Raw genomic sequence first — 16,637 nt, 5'->3', positions numbered from 1 at the left:
ACAGCTAGAAACAGGTCCATATCGACGTGAGTCTGGGAGGGAGGGCCGCAGCAGGGTGAGGCCCATAGGGGAATAGGAGACTCTCCATGCTGTACTTCTGTTCCAAACCACAGAATAACGTATTTCTGTCACAGCATCTGTACAAGTCCATGGAAGAGCTTGTGGAGATGGAGATTGAAATCGTGAGTCTCTCACCACAACATGGCATAGTTGAGCTTTCCCTCAGTGTGTTATACTCAACTCAGGTGAACTCTCATAAGTTCTCACATGTTGATGTTAGTCTAGACGAGCTTCCACAAGTCCACTCAAGACCATAGGGGTACCTACAAATCCCAACATGCTCAAGTTCACCTGTACCAGCCCATGCTAAACCTTACCAAGGCCATACAAGTCACCACAAGCCCATACGTGTCCATACACAAGTTCATACACATATGTATTTATCCCTACAAGTTAACACAGGTTTCAACTAATCCTTACAAGTTAATACAGGCTTCACCTAATCCTTACAAGTTAATACAGGTTTCAACTAATCCTTACAAGTTAATACAGGCTTCACCTAATCCTTACAAGTTAATACAGGTTTCACCTAATCCTTACAAGTTAATACAGTTTTCACCTAATCCTTACAAGTTAATACAGGTTTCACCTAATCCTTACAAGTTAATACAGGTTTCACCTAATCCTTACAAGTTAATACAGGTTTCACCTAATCCTTACAAGTTAATACAGGTTTCACCTAATCCTTACAAGTTAATACAGGTTTCACCTAATCCTTACAAGTTAATACAGGTTTCACCTAATCCTTACAAATTAATACAGGTTTCACCTAATCCTTACAAGTTAATACAGGTTTCACCTAATCCTTACAAGTTAATACAGGTTTCACCTAATCCTTACAAGTTAATACAGGTTTCACCTAATCCTTACAAGTTTCACCTAATCCTTACAAGTTAATACAGGTTTCACCTAATCCTTACAAGTTAATACAGGTTTCACCTAATCCTTACAAGTTAATACAGGTTTCACCTAATCCTTACAAGTTAATACAGGTGTCACCTAATCCTTACAAGTTAATACAGGTTTCACCTAATCCTTACAAGTTAATACAGGTTTCAACTAATCCTTACAAGTTAATACAGGTTTCACCTAATCCTTACAAGTTAATACAGGTTTCACCTAATCCTCACAAGTCCATACAGGTGTCACCTAACCCTCACAAGTCCATACAGGTGTCACCTAACCCTTACAAGTCCATACAGGTTTCACCTAATCCTTACAAGTCCATACAGGTGTCACCTAACCCTCACAAGTCCATACAGGTGTCACCTAACCCTTACAAGTCCATACAGGTGTCACCTAACCCTCACAAGTCCATACAGGTGTCACCTCACCCTCACAAGTCCATACAGGTGTCACCTAACCCTTACAAGTCCATACAGGTTTCACCTAACCCGTACAAGCCCACACTAGTACTGCCATTTCCCTGACTGCATCTCCTCTCTTCCTGTAGAAAGCAGACAAGCGTGCCCTGGAGACCAAGGTGAGCCGCATGCAGTTTGACTCCATGACAGAGGAGCTCAACACCATGTTCCAGGAGCTGCTCAGCAAGATCACCGGCCAGGAGCAGGACTGGCACAAAATCATTGACAAAATCTCCACCGAGATGGAGTGCAAGGTGGGACTGAGCAGGAAATTACCCTGCTAAATGGATGTTTACATAATAGGCCTACATGTCCATTGATACATCCCATACGCGTTATTACTATGCTATCACCAATACATATATCTCACAAGTCTGTATGTCACATGTTTTTAAGTGTTTTACGAACGTGTTTATAGTGACAGATAGCATTGTTTGTAAAAAATCTCATGGAATGTCTGTCTGGTGGTAGTTTATATCTTTGGCATCCCTGTAGTACATCTGTTGTCTATCTGTGTAGCTGGACCGGATTGAGCTGGATCCTGTGAAGAAGCAGCTGGAGGACCGCTGGAAGAGCATCCGTAAGCAGCTGCAGGCCCAGCCTGCCCCGAAGGAGGACGACGCTGCAGGCATCAGGAAGTAAGTCACATGTCACTGGTCACAGCCAGGCCCAGCCTGCCCCGAAGGAGGACGACGCTGCAGGCATCAGGAAGTAAGTCACATGTCACTGGTCACAGCCAGGCCCAGCCTGCCCCGAAGGAGGACGACGCTGCAGGCATCAGGAAGTAAGTCACATGTCACTGGTCACAGCCAGGCCCAGCCTGCCCCGAAGGAGGACGACGCTGCAGGCATCAGGAAGTAAGTCACATGTCACAGCCAGGCCCAGCCTGCCCCGAAGGAGGACGACGCTGCAGGCATCAGGAAGTAAGTCACATGTCACAGCCAGGCCCAGCCTGCCCCGAAGGAGGACGACGCTGCAGGCATCAGGAAGTAAGTCACATGTCACTGGTCACAGCCAGGCCCAGGAGGGATGATGGCTGGATAAGTCCAGGTTCCTCTATGGAGTTCTACATGATCATGCGTTCATTGTCTTCCTGTGTTTAGCGTTAATTTTATCTCTGTCTATATGTCTATGTTCTGTTTGTATACTGTTGTTTACTCACTGTGTATGTACAGTATATACTGTATTCTGTTCCTAATATACCTACTACTGTACACACTATTTTCCTTCCAAATGATATACTGTCTATACACACGTATTTATATTCTTGATTCTGACACATGCTCACTAATATATCTACTCTGGATTGTTAATTGGACTCGTTCTGTCATTTCTTGTTTGTTTTGTTTGTTTCTTGATTATTTGTGTATTTGTATTGTATTTGCTAGACATTCTACTGTGCTGTTGGAGCTAGAAACAAAAGCATTTTGCTACACCTGTTATAACACCTGCAAATCTGTGTATGCAACCAATAAACTTTGGTTTTGATTTGTCTTTGTTACGTCCCTTTCATAGACAACTAGTGGCAAGGTTCCACTGCATCTCCTGCGACCGCCCAGTCGATATGCTTACCCCAGGTCCGTAAGTATATGATAATAATGTCCTATTTTTATACAGTACACACAGACATTGTGGAAATTGAAATAATAGGATTGTGGTGCTGCTTATTCACCTACCTCTCTTTCTTCTTTCTCTCTCCACTGGACAACAGGCACTTGGTCACCGTGCCCTCCACTCCTGGCCTACCCTCCTAGAAGTCCAACCGACCATACACCATCTATGAGCTTGAGCAGGTTCGCCAGCACTGCAGAAGGTGAGAGCAGACAGTCAAACATCACAACTGAAACTCTTACTTGGCCCCATTTTAACCAGCAGGGGGTACCGGTGTCCCAATATCCAATATACAGTGTAGTCAACTTTATCTTACTCCCAAAGACCTAACACACACACTAGATCAGTCAGAAGTGTTGCATAGTTACAAATGTCTGGCCAGCTCTCCCTCCATCTCAGCCTGAGGCCAGGGACCAACCACGGCCACTTTGAAATGGCCAGCTCTCCCTCCTTCTCAGCCTGAAGCCAGGGACCAACCACGGCCACTTTGAAATGGCCAGCTCTCCCTCCATCTCAGCCTGAGGCCAGGGACCAACCACGGCCACTTTGAAATGGCCAGCTCTCCCTCCATCTCAGCCTGAGGCCAGGGACCAACCACGGCCACTTTGAAATGGCCAGCTCTCCCTCCATCTCAGCCAGGGACCAACCACGGCCACTTTGAGATGGCCAGCTCTCCCTCCATCTCAGCCTGAGGCCAGGGACCAACCACGGCCACTTTGAGATGGCCAGCTCTCCCTCCATCTCAGCCTGAGGCCAGGGACCAACCACGGCCACTTTGAAATGGCCAGCTCTCCCTCCATCTCAGCCTGAGGCCAGGGACCAACCACGGCCACTTTGAAATGGCCAGCTCTCCCTCCATCTCAGCCTGAGGCCAGGGACCAACCACGGCCACTTTGAAATGGCCAGCTCTCCCTCCATCTCAGCCAGGGACCAACCACGGCCACTTTGAGATGGCCAGCTCTCCCTCCATCTCAGCCTGAGGCCAGGGACCAACCACGGCCACTTTGAGATGGCCAGCTCTCCCTCCATCTCAGCCTGAGGCCAGGGACCAACCACGGCCACTTTGAAATGGCCAGCTCTCCCTCCATCTCAGCCTGAGGCCAGGGACCAACCACGGCCACTTTGAGATGGCCAGCTCTTCCTCCATCTCAGCCTGAGGCCAGGGACCAAACCACGGCCACTTTGAGATGGCCAGCTCTCCCTCCATCTCAGCCTGAGGCCAGGGACCAACCACGGACACTTTGAGATGGCCAGCTCCGAAAGGGCCATGATGCAGGTGCAGCAGATCCACACCATGATGTGTAGGCAGATAGAGAGAGTGCAGAGCCACCTATCTGGCCCAGAGCACACCTACAGCCAGGGGGCTCTGAGGGAGATCGGGAGCTCCCGCTATCCACACATCCAAGGCCCGCTGCAGAGGACCAGCCAGAGTCTGCCCAAGCAGTGAGTCAGGAAAGGGTCAGGCAGGGAAGCCGGGAGCACATGTATTGAAACAGGGGACGGACCAAAAAGTTGTCCATATTGCTTTGTTATGGTTTAGAGAAGTGTCAGGGAGGCAGGGTGACCAAATTTAACTACAAACTATAAATATTGTACTGTCAGGTCTGTTTAAAACCTCTAGAAGTGTTCATCTTCCGACCTTCAACCTCCACTCCTGTATCCATCCTAGCGAGCGCATCCCTGAGATGGCGGACTACAGTTACCTGGCCATGTCCCGGAGCTGTGGAGGCAGCCACACCGTGACCTACCCCAACCGCCGCTACACCCGCCTGCAGCACTTCAGCCACTTCATCCAGGCTGAGGAGGAGACACCGCCCATCTCCAGCTCCCCACTGCGCATTCAGGTGAGTGAGGCCAACCTCACCTACTGTGGGTTACTGTACTGACAGACAACTAGACCACTGCCAGCCCATAGGAATACACCTGGTCAATCACGTTTGTTGAGCCATTTATACAAGTTATCATGTTGAGTACAGATTGAACGGACATATCTACAAGGGCCGCCTGAAAACCAGATCGATCAAGACTGTGGATGCCAGACTACCCACCATCTTTCCTAAAGACGGTACAGGGTTCTGGACTGGGATTATATTCAACTCTACTCTGCAGTATTGTGTATTTTTAGAGTAGAATTACATGTATTGAAAAGAAAATGGAATCTGGACAATTGTGAACAAAAGCTAGACTACTTAATTCATGTTACTCAATTCAAGCAACTGCAGTGCAGTAAAACTATTCCCACGGGTCCATTTTGTATTTTTATGTCACCCCTGGGTCCAGTTACACAACGTGTCTTAAGATGATGATCACACCGTGCCGTCTGTCCAGGCCCCAACTGCCCTTAGCCTGTTTCCTCTCTCTCGCTCCCTGGACCATGTGTCCAGAGTTGGGCTCGCAGTGCAGGGGTGCAGAGATAAAGAGTAAAGTGGGGAGGAAGAGTGAGGGGGGGACATCATGGGGAAGTGGGAGGTGAAGGGTCAAGAGAGAATGGGGAGGAGACTGAAAAGTTGGGGTGGGAGAAAGAGAAAGAAAGTGGGCTGTTTGGTTGGGAATGAGAATTTGAGGAGGGATACAGTACAGTGTTAAAGTGGTGTATGATGAAGGATTAGGAACGAGGGTCTGGAGAAGGACGAGGGTGAGGAGATTTAGGGAAGGAGAGAGGAGCTTAGTTTATGGGAGGGAGTATTTTAGGAGGGTTTAAGGAAGTGAGTTAGCAATAAGAATGGGCTGCACTGGGGTTGGGGGAGGGGCTCTGGTTGGTATAGTGTTCCACACTGGAAAGAACCCAATGTTACTATGTTATAGAAGATCAGGCCTGGTGTCTGTAAGAGACTGTAAATATAACCTGGGGTAACACTGCTTGCATTCCATCATTTCTATCTTAATATCTTTTTCATCTGATCATATAAATCAAGCCCTGAAGGAAGAAAGAGGGAGATGTGCTGTCCTGTTTTATGCCTGGGATTTGGTGTTGTGATTCCCAGTAATTTATGAGGCCATTGAATGAGTCAAAATAGTGTTGAAAGAGTATTTTGCTCAAGACTTGGAAGAACGTGTTTGTCTGGTATGGGTATGTAGGTACAATATGGGAATGACAGGACCCCACCACACCCATAGCCATGTCAAGGCCGCAATGTGACATTGTTGTTTTAATGACAGCAGGCATGTGCAAGAGCAAAGACAAGATCATGTGCTCCCAGTTCCAGAAGCCTGGCTGCGTGACCCCTGTGCGACCCCAGAGTGCCAAGACCCAGCGCAGCCGCTCAGGTAGGTCAACACCAGGGTCATTACCCATTTGCAACATATAAACCAATTTCACTAACTGGAATAGTGATTACTATGGAATGGTACTGAAATAACACTCACATGGAAATAGCATTCTTCTTTGCGATTGCTGCTGTGCAGCTGTTAAGGTTGGTTGTAGCAGACACCTGAACCCTAAACCCTGACCTTTCCCCCTTCCTCCCTTTATCTCCCCCAGCCTCAGGCAGCTCTGTGCGGGACCGGCCCCATGTCTTCTTTAGGCTGCCTGTCCCAGGCTACCCTTCCCCAGAGCTCGTCCCATGCTGACACCACCAGTGAGCTGCTGCAGCAAGATCTGGAGCTTCACATGGACCTGAGCCAGTCGGAGGAAGAGCCCGTCATCATCCTGTAGGGGGCGATGGAGAGCCCCACACACCTTATTTTAATAAACCGTTTACAGCAGCACCAGGAGGGTATCCTGGTCTTCATTTTGTAATGGAGCATACAGACGTTGTGAAAATCAATTCTGATATTAGTCAGTTAGGTTATTTATGGATTGTAATGGAAGAACACAATTCTGGGACCTATGAACACTGTTTCCATGCAACAAAATAGCTGAGTCACAAAATAGCTGAGTCACATTTTACAGGTCAGATACCTTACGGGTGGCTACATTACGATTTTGGTTTATGATGCCTGATTTTCAATGACCTTCATAGAGAAGCTTTCAGGCAGGTGACCTCAAATACCAGACTGTTTGGAGGCAGAACAATACCACCATGGAGCAATTAATTTGACATATAGGGTCTTATAGAGCGGTATCATTAAGGGCTTGAAATGTCTTCCCTCTCACAGACCCAATTCTCTAGACAGTTTCCTAGAAGAAGGGGCTTTGCTTACACACATTTTGTGTCAATGAGAAATATGATGTATATCTATCTCTATCCATGCCTTACACACTCAGTGGCCAGTTTATTAGGTACACACATCTAGTACCGGGTCGGACCTCCCTTTGCCTCTAGAATTCTTCAGGGCATGGAAACATTGCTCAATTGGTATCAAGGGATCTAACTTTGCCAGGAACACATTCCCCACACCATTATACCACTGCCACCAGCCTGTACCATTGACAGCAGGCAGTATGGGGCCATAGACTCATGTGGTTATGCCAAATCTTGACTCTGTCATCAGCATGATACAACAGGAACCGGGATTCGTCGAACCAGGCAACGTTTTTCCACTCATCAATAGTCCAGTGTTGGTGATCGCGTGACAACAGGAACTGCTTGTTTTAAGCTGATAGGAGTAGAACCTGGTGTGGTCGGCTGATGCAATAGCCCATCCGTGACAAGGATCAATGAGTTGTGCATTCAGTCGCTTAGGTCACTCGTTTTTCCCCTTCTAATGTTCATTCGAACATTAACTGAATTCCTGGATTCCTGTCTGCCTGCTTTATATAGCAAGCCACGGCCTCCTGACTCGTGAAAGAGGTGGTGTACCTAATAAACTGAGTATAAGTGCTCCCTTTCATAGCATTTGGACGTATTCAGGAGTAATGATGCTACTGAAAGGTATTTCAGGAGAGTCTTTAAGACAGGCAGTTAATCTGAATGTAAGATTTCCATTGGTAGATGTATCCTTGTTTTCAAAGATAAATGGGCCTTCATGGAATATGTGATGTATGTGTCATATGATGTCCATATAACTTATGTGAACATATGTTGACTCATTGACTGTCTGCAATGTAAATATATCTGTACTGTTCTACACAACCCCACCATCACATGCATATAATTTGACTGTGAAGCACATTTTGTGAGCCACGCTGTTATGACACACGTCAGTTTCAGACATTTAACACGTTAACTGGGCTGGATACACAGTTCTAACCACATCCTTCCTCAATTAACTGCCACGCTGTGTGTTCATTGTCTCTCTTATATAGGCCTACTTGTTCCTTTGTACTACAGAGACACTACTAGGGATATATATATATTCCTATAGTATAATGCAGTGTCATATCATTACTGAAGGGGTTCCCTTCCAGAAAATATCTCAAAAAGCAAAGTTACTGCTATGATGTGTTCAAATGTGCCTTAGCAACCATATTTCATAAAAGCACAACAATTATTCTCAGCAAAAACAAGACCACAGAACAACTCCAACACTTAGCAGATCATACCTTATTTTATTAAACATATAAATACACATTTCAACAGGGGAAATAAACACAGTACAGGAGAGAAATATCTATATAAAAAGCTGGATTAGAGAGATGTAAATGAGGGTCCATGAGAAGTTCTTGTGTTACTCAAGTGCACTGCAAATGGCTTGGCATTTGACTTCTGCATTCTGCACATCTTGTATGGGTGAACATGACTTTCGAACTTTCGATTTCACAACACCCAGTTTTTACAGATATCACGGGGACCAAATGGTCTACTGTTGACCGAGATTCATGAGAGCCTTATACAATATGTTGATGAATTCCAAAGCTGTGGCAGGAGAATGGAGACCGGGTCACATCCCCACAGGAACCATAATCCCCCAACACTACTGTGTCTGGCTGTGTTAGTTACCACAACAATACTGAGGAGGAGGAGCCAGTAATCCACACAGCAGGAAACACTCATTATGGGACCACCCTCCACTCCCACCTTGTTAAAAACACAGAACTGGAAAATCCCCAACCAAAACTCATGCAGTTGACAACAAACGTTCCCCTTAATAGAACACATGAGTTAATGAATGAGGCGGTGCTATGAACACCCCAAGAGGAACCACCGTTGAGTTTCTAATGTCCATCTGAAAAGATCCATGGATTTAGAACCAGAACAGACCACATGGCAGCACAGTGGAGCAGTGTCCCTTCTTTCTGGTGACATTGACAAGGGTCCACATTGGCCAGGTGGCATCTGTCCAACGCTACACGACTGTCCATATTGTACATTATAAAATCATCCTCACAAAAGTTCACAGCTTGACAAATGTGATTTGACATGTATTTAACCAGAGGGATCATGTGAATATGATTGTCTGAGTGAAGACGTGGCAGGCAGGCATAATATTAAAGCATCATTTAGTGAGGGCATGAATGAATGTGACATTATTTCAGATAAAGTACCCTCTGTATACAACTGCAACCTGTTCAGACCTCCCATTCCCTCTTTGTGATAATTATAATGAGAATGATGGTGAAAATGGATACCTTTCCATCTGTCACCATTGATAGATTTGCAAATGTTCTGACATGGGCTGTTGTATGAAGAGCTCACCTATAAGTAAGACTCTGGGTTATGAAGCATTGTTCATCAGTACACTGAATCTCATATGTAAACATTGCCTGAACAATCATTTAGTAAATATTTGCAACCCGTACTAAATTCATAATTCTATAGTTGACAAGACACTCAATTCATCATCAGTCAATCAGCCACTATTCTAACGGAGGGAATTACACACGTTTTGAGCACTAGGAGAGATTCTGCTAATCTGACCCATTGAAACCAACTGTTTCTGCAGGGAATACATTCGGCCTCTCCCATTTAACCAGAGGTAGGACCAGTTGATCTTCTGCTAGAGGTTGTGTAGTAAATCACTAAGTGGGCCTCCACTCCTCATAGAAACCTGAAGAGATCCATCTATACACACCCATCTATGTTAGTCAAAACATTTGCAAACCAGATTAAGTTCAGTGTTGACAGATAACTGAGATCTCAATCTCGTCCCCAGCCAGGTTACGGAGTTCAACGTTTTTGTACTTTGTTTCTGCTGAGCCTTTATTTACAATGGAGTTCAGAAGATGTTTCCATAATTGTCACTGAAAACCAGTTTACATTATCAGTCAAAAGAAAGTTGACTAGGCAAGTCAGTTAAGAACAAATTCTTATTTACAGTGACGGCATACCCTGGCCAAACCCCAACGATGCTGGGCCAATTGTGCGCCACCCTATGGGACTCCCAATCGCGGCCGGTTGTGATACAGCCTGGAATCAAACCAGGGTCTGTAGTGACGCCTCTAGCACTGAGATGCAGTGCCTTTGACATCCATAGGTAGAAAATGTTCCCAAATACAATGATAAAAATGCATCAGCCTTTAAACTGGCTTCAGGCTTCCATCAAATGATTGCATACTTTGCTGTGTCTCAACACAAACTGAATTACAGTATTAACATTTCTTTACATGTCTCCTTAAAACACTTCTGATGTGAAGGTCAGCTTTCAGACACTTTAAACCAAAGCATCGAGTCCACACATACTGAAGAGCCCACTTCTCAGACACAACAGCATGCAGTGGAGCCACTGAGTCAGGTTTCACTAAGCTACATAGTACTTACAAAATAGACATTTTAAAAAGGGATACATGGCTACATGAAACTTGACAAAATGGCTACAGTGTTTGTCCATGATCTGTACAATACAGATCCCCATACCACAAACAATATTGAAAACATTTTTTCTGGGCCATAAGATCAGCCGAGAACACAAAACCATCATTTGTGTTGCAGTCCCATTTTGTTTTTGTCTGCTGGTTATTGTGAAATCTGGTCACATCACTGGAGCGTTATTGAACCCCAAGGGAGAGTAGAGTTTTGAAAAACAGCCAATGATCAAGCACTTTAGCAGATCACATGGCTCCTATCCTAAGTAAGTGCTCTGCTGGGTCCAGGGCTCGACTTGCATTGACAAAGAAAACTGCCTTTCCCAGAGTCCTTGGGGGGGTTAGAGACTCCACCCCCTTCGTTATATTCCACTTCCTCATATTGTTATTAGTGGTTCTCTCCCGGTTCTTCCCAGGCTTTGATGAGTTATGATGAAGAGAGAGAGCAGAGACAGACGTCATCATTTTAGAAAAACAGAAAGGAAGGAAAACAACAGTAGCGTGTCTTTACCCCTTGGCCAACAAGACCCTTTAATCCTTGTTCTACTTCCGGGTTGGAGCGAGCAGTCGCATCCGCACTTCGGTCTGCAGGTAGTATAACTTTTCATTACATTTCATTATAGTACAACGGTTTGATTTGTCTAATCTTAGCAATTTCTTCTTAGTTAGCTACATAGCCGTCTTTGTATCAAAGATAATTGCGTAAACTCCCTCACGACGCCAGGACAGCGGAGTCAATCACCACCTTCCGGAGACACCTGAAACCCCACCTCTTTAAGGAATACCTAGGATAGGATAAAGTAATCCTTCTAACCCCCCCCCCTTAAAAGATTTAGATGCACTATTGTAAAGTGGCTGCTCCACTGGATGTCATAAGGTGAATGCACCAATTTGTAAGTCGCTCTGGATAAGAGCGTCTGCTAAATGACTTAAATGTAAATGTAATGTAAATGTCTGACACCCAACCCCCTAGTAGATTCATTAGGCTGCACATAGCCCCGCCCAGCACAGCCCCACACTATCCTCCCCGGCCCCCTCCCTCCCTCCCACACATGGGTAGAGTCTCATCTCTGGCCATGCAGGACCGATATAACAGGGGTCTGCTGGGCGCTGCCGGGCTGGGACACAGGGGGCCACATGGGGGTCTGGTGCATGTGGTGGTGGTGCTGGTACTGGTGGTGGTGCATGTGGTGGCCTGTGGGCGAGGAGGGGGGCAGCCAGACGGGCTGGTGGTTGGGGGGTGATGAGGCCCAGAAGGATCCGAAGCCAGCTGTGGAGGAGGGGGGGGAGCAGGCCATGGACACCTGGGTGGGAACTCCGCCTCCGGAGCTCCCCGAGCAGTCTGACGCCCTCAGCTTGGAGAACATGGTGATGGTGTCGGGGAAGTTAGGCGGCGTGGCTGGGGTGTTCCTTGGAGTGCACATCTGGAAAACAGAAGACACGTGGGGTTTAAAATGAGTGACTTACATTGAGTTGAATGCAAACACTTCATTTTAACATTCTGTCCCAATGATTTGGTCCCCATGGGGTGCTTCCATTGCTGCTGCCTGCTGTGAACTCTATGTGCCAATAGAAGGCATGATTGGTGAGTTCATAAAACAAATAGCCTAGACTAGTTAGTTACTGTTGTGGGAGGCAGTTCACTTGTAGACTTGGGCATTGTGTGCAGTACAACTGCTGAACATTGTGAAGACAAGGTTTCTAAACCCTGCAGCCACCTACATCCATTCACTGTGGTAAACATGGCAGCTTAACATGCTGTGCAGTTGCACAAAATGCCAGATGTCCCCACTGAGGCCATGAATGGCTTTATCATTTGTAAGACTGAGTGTGGTGCCTCAGGATAGAAACACCCCCACCAACAACAGGGATCAGATAGCAGGCTAGCAGCCATTACAGGACGGAGGACTTCTTAGCATTGCTGCAGGAGGTCAGGGCTGTTTTATTTCTAACACACAGCCACGGCCCCTCTGACATGAGGGTCACGCAAGCACCCGAAATGTGGATCTAATAGTATGAAAGAGGTGTCTAAAGTTGAAAAGGTAAATTGATTAGGTCACCAAACCAGATTAGACCCTGGGGCAGGAATGGTCATAGCTAGCTAAGACTATACATTTTGAAAGTGGAGGGAGCAGAGTGTAGTGCAGCATACAGTATAGTATTGAGTATCGTGAGGAAGTGAGGCACAGTCTTAGTGTTGATGTGAGGTGACAGGTCTGTCAGAGTGAGCAGCAGCTGCTGCAGTTAGGAGATGGACAAGCATGGTTTGTCTGTCTGGGTCTGATGGTTGACCACACTGAAACTGCCCCTCCTGCAGGACCCAAGATGGTGGTCCATACAGGGGGTTTCCTGTTTTTCATGGGAGAGACGTGACTGAGTTAATCCTTAAGCTGTGAATTATTTAACTTGTTTGTTATGGAAATTAATAGTAAAGGAGAGATATTCAAATATGGGTTATCTAGTCAAGTGATCAAATTTAGCTATAAAGCAATGAAGTCGACCCAGAAGCAATACAGCTGCTTAGACTGTCCAGATCCAGCTGTAAGGCTACTATAAGGCTTGGTTCTAGTGAGGCAGTGAGTAGGTAGACAGAACAATAACAATGACAACCGTATGCTGGGCAGTGTTTAGCTACAGTGCTGTGCTGGGAGTGTGGGGCTGGGGCCTTGGTCTAGCATGTTTGGCTGAGAGGAAGGGCAGGTCTGGACTGGACCATCTGCCGCACAAAACACATACACACATTCACAAGGAGGTTTGAACACCACGTACTTTCAAATGTTGCGATATCATCCTTGATGTTTACAATAGTGGTAGGGATAATAGTAATAGTGGTAGTGATAATAGTAGTAGTAGTAGGGATAATAGTAGTGATGGTAATAGTAGTGGTACTAGTGATAATAGTAGTGGTAGTGATAATAGTAGTTGTAGTAGGGATAATAGTAGTAGGGATAATAGTAGTTGTAGTAGTAGTAGGGATAATAGTAGTGGTAGTGATAATAGTAGTAGTAGTAGGGATAATAGTAGTGATGGTAATAGTGGTAGTGATAATAGTAGTTGTAGTAGGGATAATAGTAGTGGTGGTAATAGTAGGGATAATAGTGGTGATGGTAATAGTAGGGATAATAGTGGTGATGGTAATAGTAGTGTTATTAGTGATAATAGTAGTGGTAGTGATAATAGTAGTTGTAGTAGTAGTAGGGATAATAGTAGTGGTAGTGATAATAGTAGTTGTAGTAGGGATAATAGTAGTGATGGTAATAGTGGTAGTGATAATAGTAGTTGTAGTAGGGATAATAGTAGTGATGGTAATAGTGGTAGTGATAATAGTAGTTGTAGTAGGGATAATAGTAGTGATGGTAATAGTGGTAGTGATAATAGTAGTTGTAGTAGGGATAATAGTAGTGATGGTAATAGTGGTAGTGATAATAGTAGTTGTAGTAGGGATAATAGTAGTGATGGTAATAGTGGTAGTGATAATAGTAGTTGTAGTAGGGATAATAGTAGTGATGGTAATAGTGGTAGTGATAATAGTAGTTGTAGTAGGGATAATAGTAGTGATGGTAATAGTGGTAGTGATAATAGTAGTTGTAGTAGGGATAATAGTAGTGATGGTAATAGTGGTAGTGATAATAGTAGTTGTAGTAGGGATAATAGTAGTTGTAGAAGTGATAATAGTAGTTGTAGTAGTAGTAGTAGGGATAATAGTAGTGGTAGTGATAATAGTAGTTGTAGTAGTAGTAGTAGGGATAATAGTAGTGGTAGTGATAATAGTAGTTGTAGTAGGGATAATAGTAGTGATGGTAATAGTGGTAGTGATAATAGTAGTTGTAGTAGGGATAATAGTAGTGATGTAATAGTGGTAGTGATAATAGTAGTTGTAGTAGGGATAATAGTAGTGATGGTAATAGTGGTAGTGATAATAGTAGTTGTAGTAGGGATAATAGTAGTGATGGTAATAGTGGTAGTGATAATAGTAGTTGTAGTAGGGATAATAGTAGTGATGGTAATAGTGGTAGTGATAATAGTAGTTGTAGTAGGGATAATAGTAGTGATGGTAATAGTGGTAGTGATAATAGTAGTTGTAGTAGGGATAATAGTAGTGATGGTAATAGTGGTAGTGATAATAGTAGTTGTAGTAGGGATAATAGTAGTGATGGTAATAGTGGTAGTGATAATAGTAGTTGTAGTAGGGATAATAGTAGTGATGGTAATAGTGGTAGTGATAATAGTAGTTGTAGTAGGGATAATAGTAGTGATGGTAATAGTGGTAGTGATAATAGTAGTTGTAGTAGGGATAATAGTAGTGATGGTAATAGTGGTAGTGATAATAGTAGTTGTAGTAGGGATAATAGTAGTGATGGTAATAGTGGTAGTGATAATAGTAGTTGTAGTAGGGATAATAGTAGTGATGGTAATAGTGGTAGTGATAATAGTAGTTGTAGTAGGGATAATAGTAGTGATGGTAATAGTGGTAGTGATAATAGTAGTTGTAGTAGGGATAATAGTAGTGATGGTAATAGTGGTAGTGATAATAGTAGTTGTAGTAGGGATAATAGTAGTGATGGTAATAGTGGTAGTGATAATAGTAGTTGTAGTAGGGATAATAGTAGTGATGGTAATAGTGGTAGTGATAATAGTAGTTGTAGTAGGGATAATTGTAGTGATGGTAATAGTAGTGGTACTAGTGATAATAGTACTGGTAGTGATAATAGTAGTTGTATTAGGGATAATAGTAGTGATGGCAATAGTAGTGGTAGTAGTGATAGTGATAATAGTAGTTGTAGTGATAATAGTAGTAGTAGTAGTAGTAGTAGTAGGGACAATAGTAGTGATGGTAATAGTAGTGGTAGTGATAATAGCAGTGATGGTAATAGTAGTGGTAGTGATAATAGTAGTAGTAGTAGTAGTAGTAGTAGGGATAATAGTAGTGGTAGTAGTAGGGATAATAGTAGTGGTAGTGATAATAGTAGTAGTAGTGGTAGGGATAATAGTAGTGGTATTGATAATAGTAGTGGTAGTGATAATAGTAGTGGTAGTGATAATAGTAGTGATTGTTGTAGTAGTAGTAGTAGGGATAATAGTAGCAGGAGGGATAATAGTAGTGGTAGTGATAATAGTAGTGATGGTAATAGTAGTGGTAGTGATAATAATAGTAGTAGTAGTAGGGATAATAGTAGTGGTAGTGATAATAATAGTAGTAGTAGTAGTAGTAGGGATAGTAGTAGTATTGATAATAGTAGTAGTAGTAGGGATAATAGTAGTGATGGTAATAGTGGTAGTGATAATAGTAGTAGTAGTAGTAGTAGTAGTAGTAGTAGGGATAATAGTAGTGGTAGGGATAATAGTAGTAGTAGTAGGGATAATAGTAGTGGTAGTGATAATAGTAGTAGTAGTAGTAGTAGTAGTAGGGATAATAGTAGTAGTAGTAGGGATAATAGTAGTAGTAATAGTAGTAGTAGTAGTGATAATAGTAGTGGTAGTGATAATAGTAGTAGTAGTAGTAGGGATAATAGTAGTGATTGTAGTAGTCGTGATAATAGTAGTGGTGGTAATAGTTGTGGTAGCAGTTGAATTAGTTTACAGGAAGGTCCTAGTAAAGGAGTAAATCATTATATTTGGCCAGGCTATGGGCTCAAACCAGAACTTCTCCTACAGTATTTATGGTCTTGTTTTGTCATCAGAAGGGGCAGGGTAGAGCTTGTACTGCCCCACAGCAACAAACAGTTACATCCCTCATGGGCTCACACACCAGAGGGGAAACAGGTGATATGACAAATGCCATGTGCTACCACAACCACTACTACAACTACCACCACCACCACCACAACTACATCTACTATGACTACCAGCACAACTACTACGACTACCACCACAACTACTACGACTACCACCACTAGTACCACCACCACAACCACAGTGCACTACCCACTTTCCATTAATTACATTATGTACAGAGTAATGAAAAGAAACAATGTAAT

At 44.0% G+C, this 16,637-nt stretch overlaps 2 protein-coding genes across 4 annotated transcripts; one reads left to right on the top strand and one right to left on the bottom strand.

The window, feature by feature from the left end:
* Nucleotides 1-1,065: 1,065 nt before the first annotated feature.
* Nucleotides 1,066-7,951, top strand: LOC115110684 (uncharacterized). 3 transcript variants are annotated; one of them, XR_010460416.1, is made up of 7 exons: nucleotides 1,066-1,678; nucleotides 1,944-2,413; nucleotides 2,940-3,001; nucleotides 3,136-3,237; nucleotides 4,705-4,879; nucleotides 6,195-6,302; nucleotides 6,517-7,951. XR_010460416.1 is itself a non-coding variant. In XM_065006648.1 (6 exons), the coding sequence occupies exons 4-6, from the start codon at nucleotides 4,721-4,723 to the stop codon at nucleotides 6,603-6,605; spliced, it is 315 nt and encodes a 104-aa protein (XP_064862720.1). In that variant the 5' UTR covers nucleotides 2,157-2,413; nucleotides 2,940-3,001; nucleotides 3,136-3,237; nucleotides 4,705-4,720; the 3' UTR covers nucleotides 6,606-7,951. The 3 variants fall into 3 exon arrangements, 2 of the variants coding, with proteins under 2 accessions (XP_064862720.1, XP_064862721.1); XM_065006648.1 differs by lacking the exon at nucleotides 1,066-1,678 and having other exon boundaries at nucleotides 2,157-2,413; nucleotides 6,236-6,302; XM_065006649.1 differs by lacking the exon at nucleotides 1,066-1,678 and having other exon boundaries at nucleotides 2,157-2,413; nucleotides 2,940-3,005; nucleotides 6,236-6,302.
* Nucleotides 7,952-8,446: 495 nt separating this feature from the next.
* LOC135563631 (UBA-like domain-containing protein 2) lies at nucleotides 8,447-13,872 on the bottom strand. Its single transcript, XM_065006647.1, has one exon. It carries the CDS (start codon nucleotides 12,081-12,083, stop codon nucleotides 11,724-11,726), a length of 360 nt encoding a protein of 119 aa, XP_064862719.1. The 5' UTR covers nucleotides 12,084-13,872; the 3' UTR covers nucleotides 8,447-11,723.
* Between the last annotated feature and the right edge of the window lie 2,765 nt (nucleotides 13,873-16,637).

This window comes from Oncorhynchus nerka, linkage group LG21, assembly GCF_034236695.1.
Source record: "Oncorhynchus nerka isolate Pitt River linkage group LG21, Oner_Uvic_2.0, whole genome shotgun sequence".
Classification (NCBI taxonomy): Eukaryota; Metazoa; Chordata; class Actinopteri; order Salmoniformes; family Salmonidae; genus Oncorhynchus; species Oncorhynchus nerka.
The sequence above is the reverse complement of the archived record's forward strand: the minus strand, read 5'-3'. Positions and strand labels throughout refer to the sequence as shown.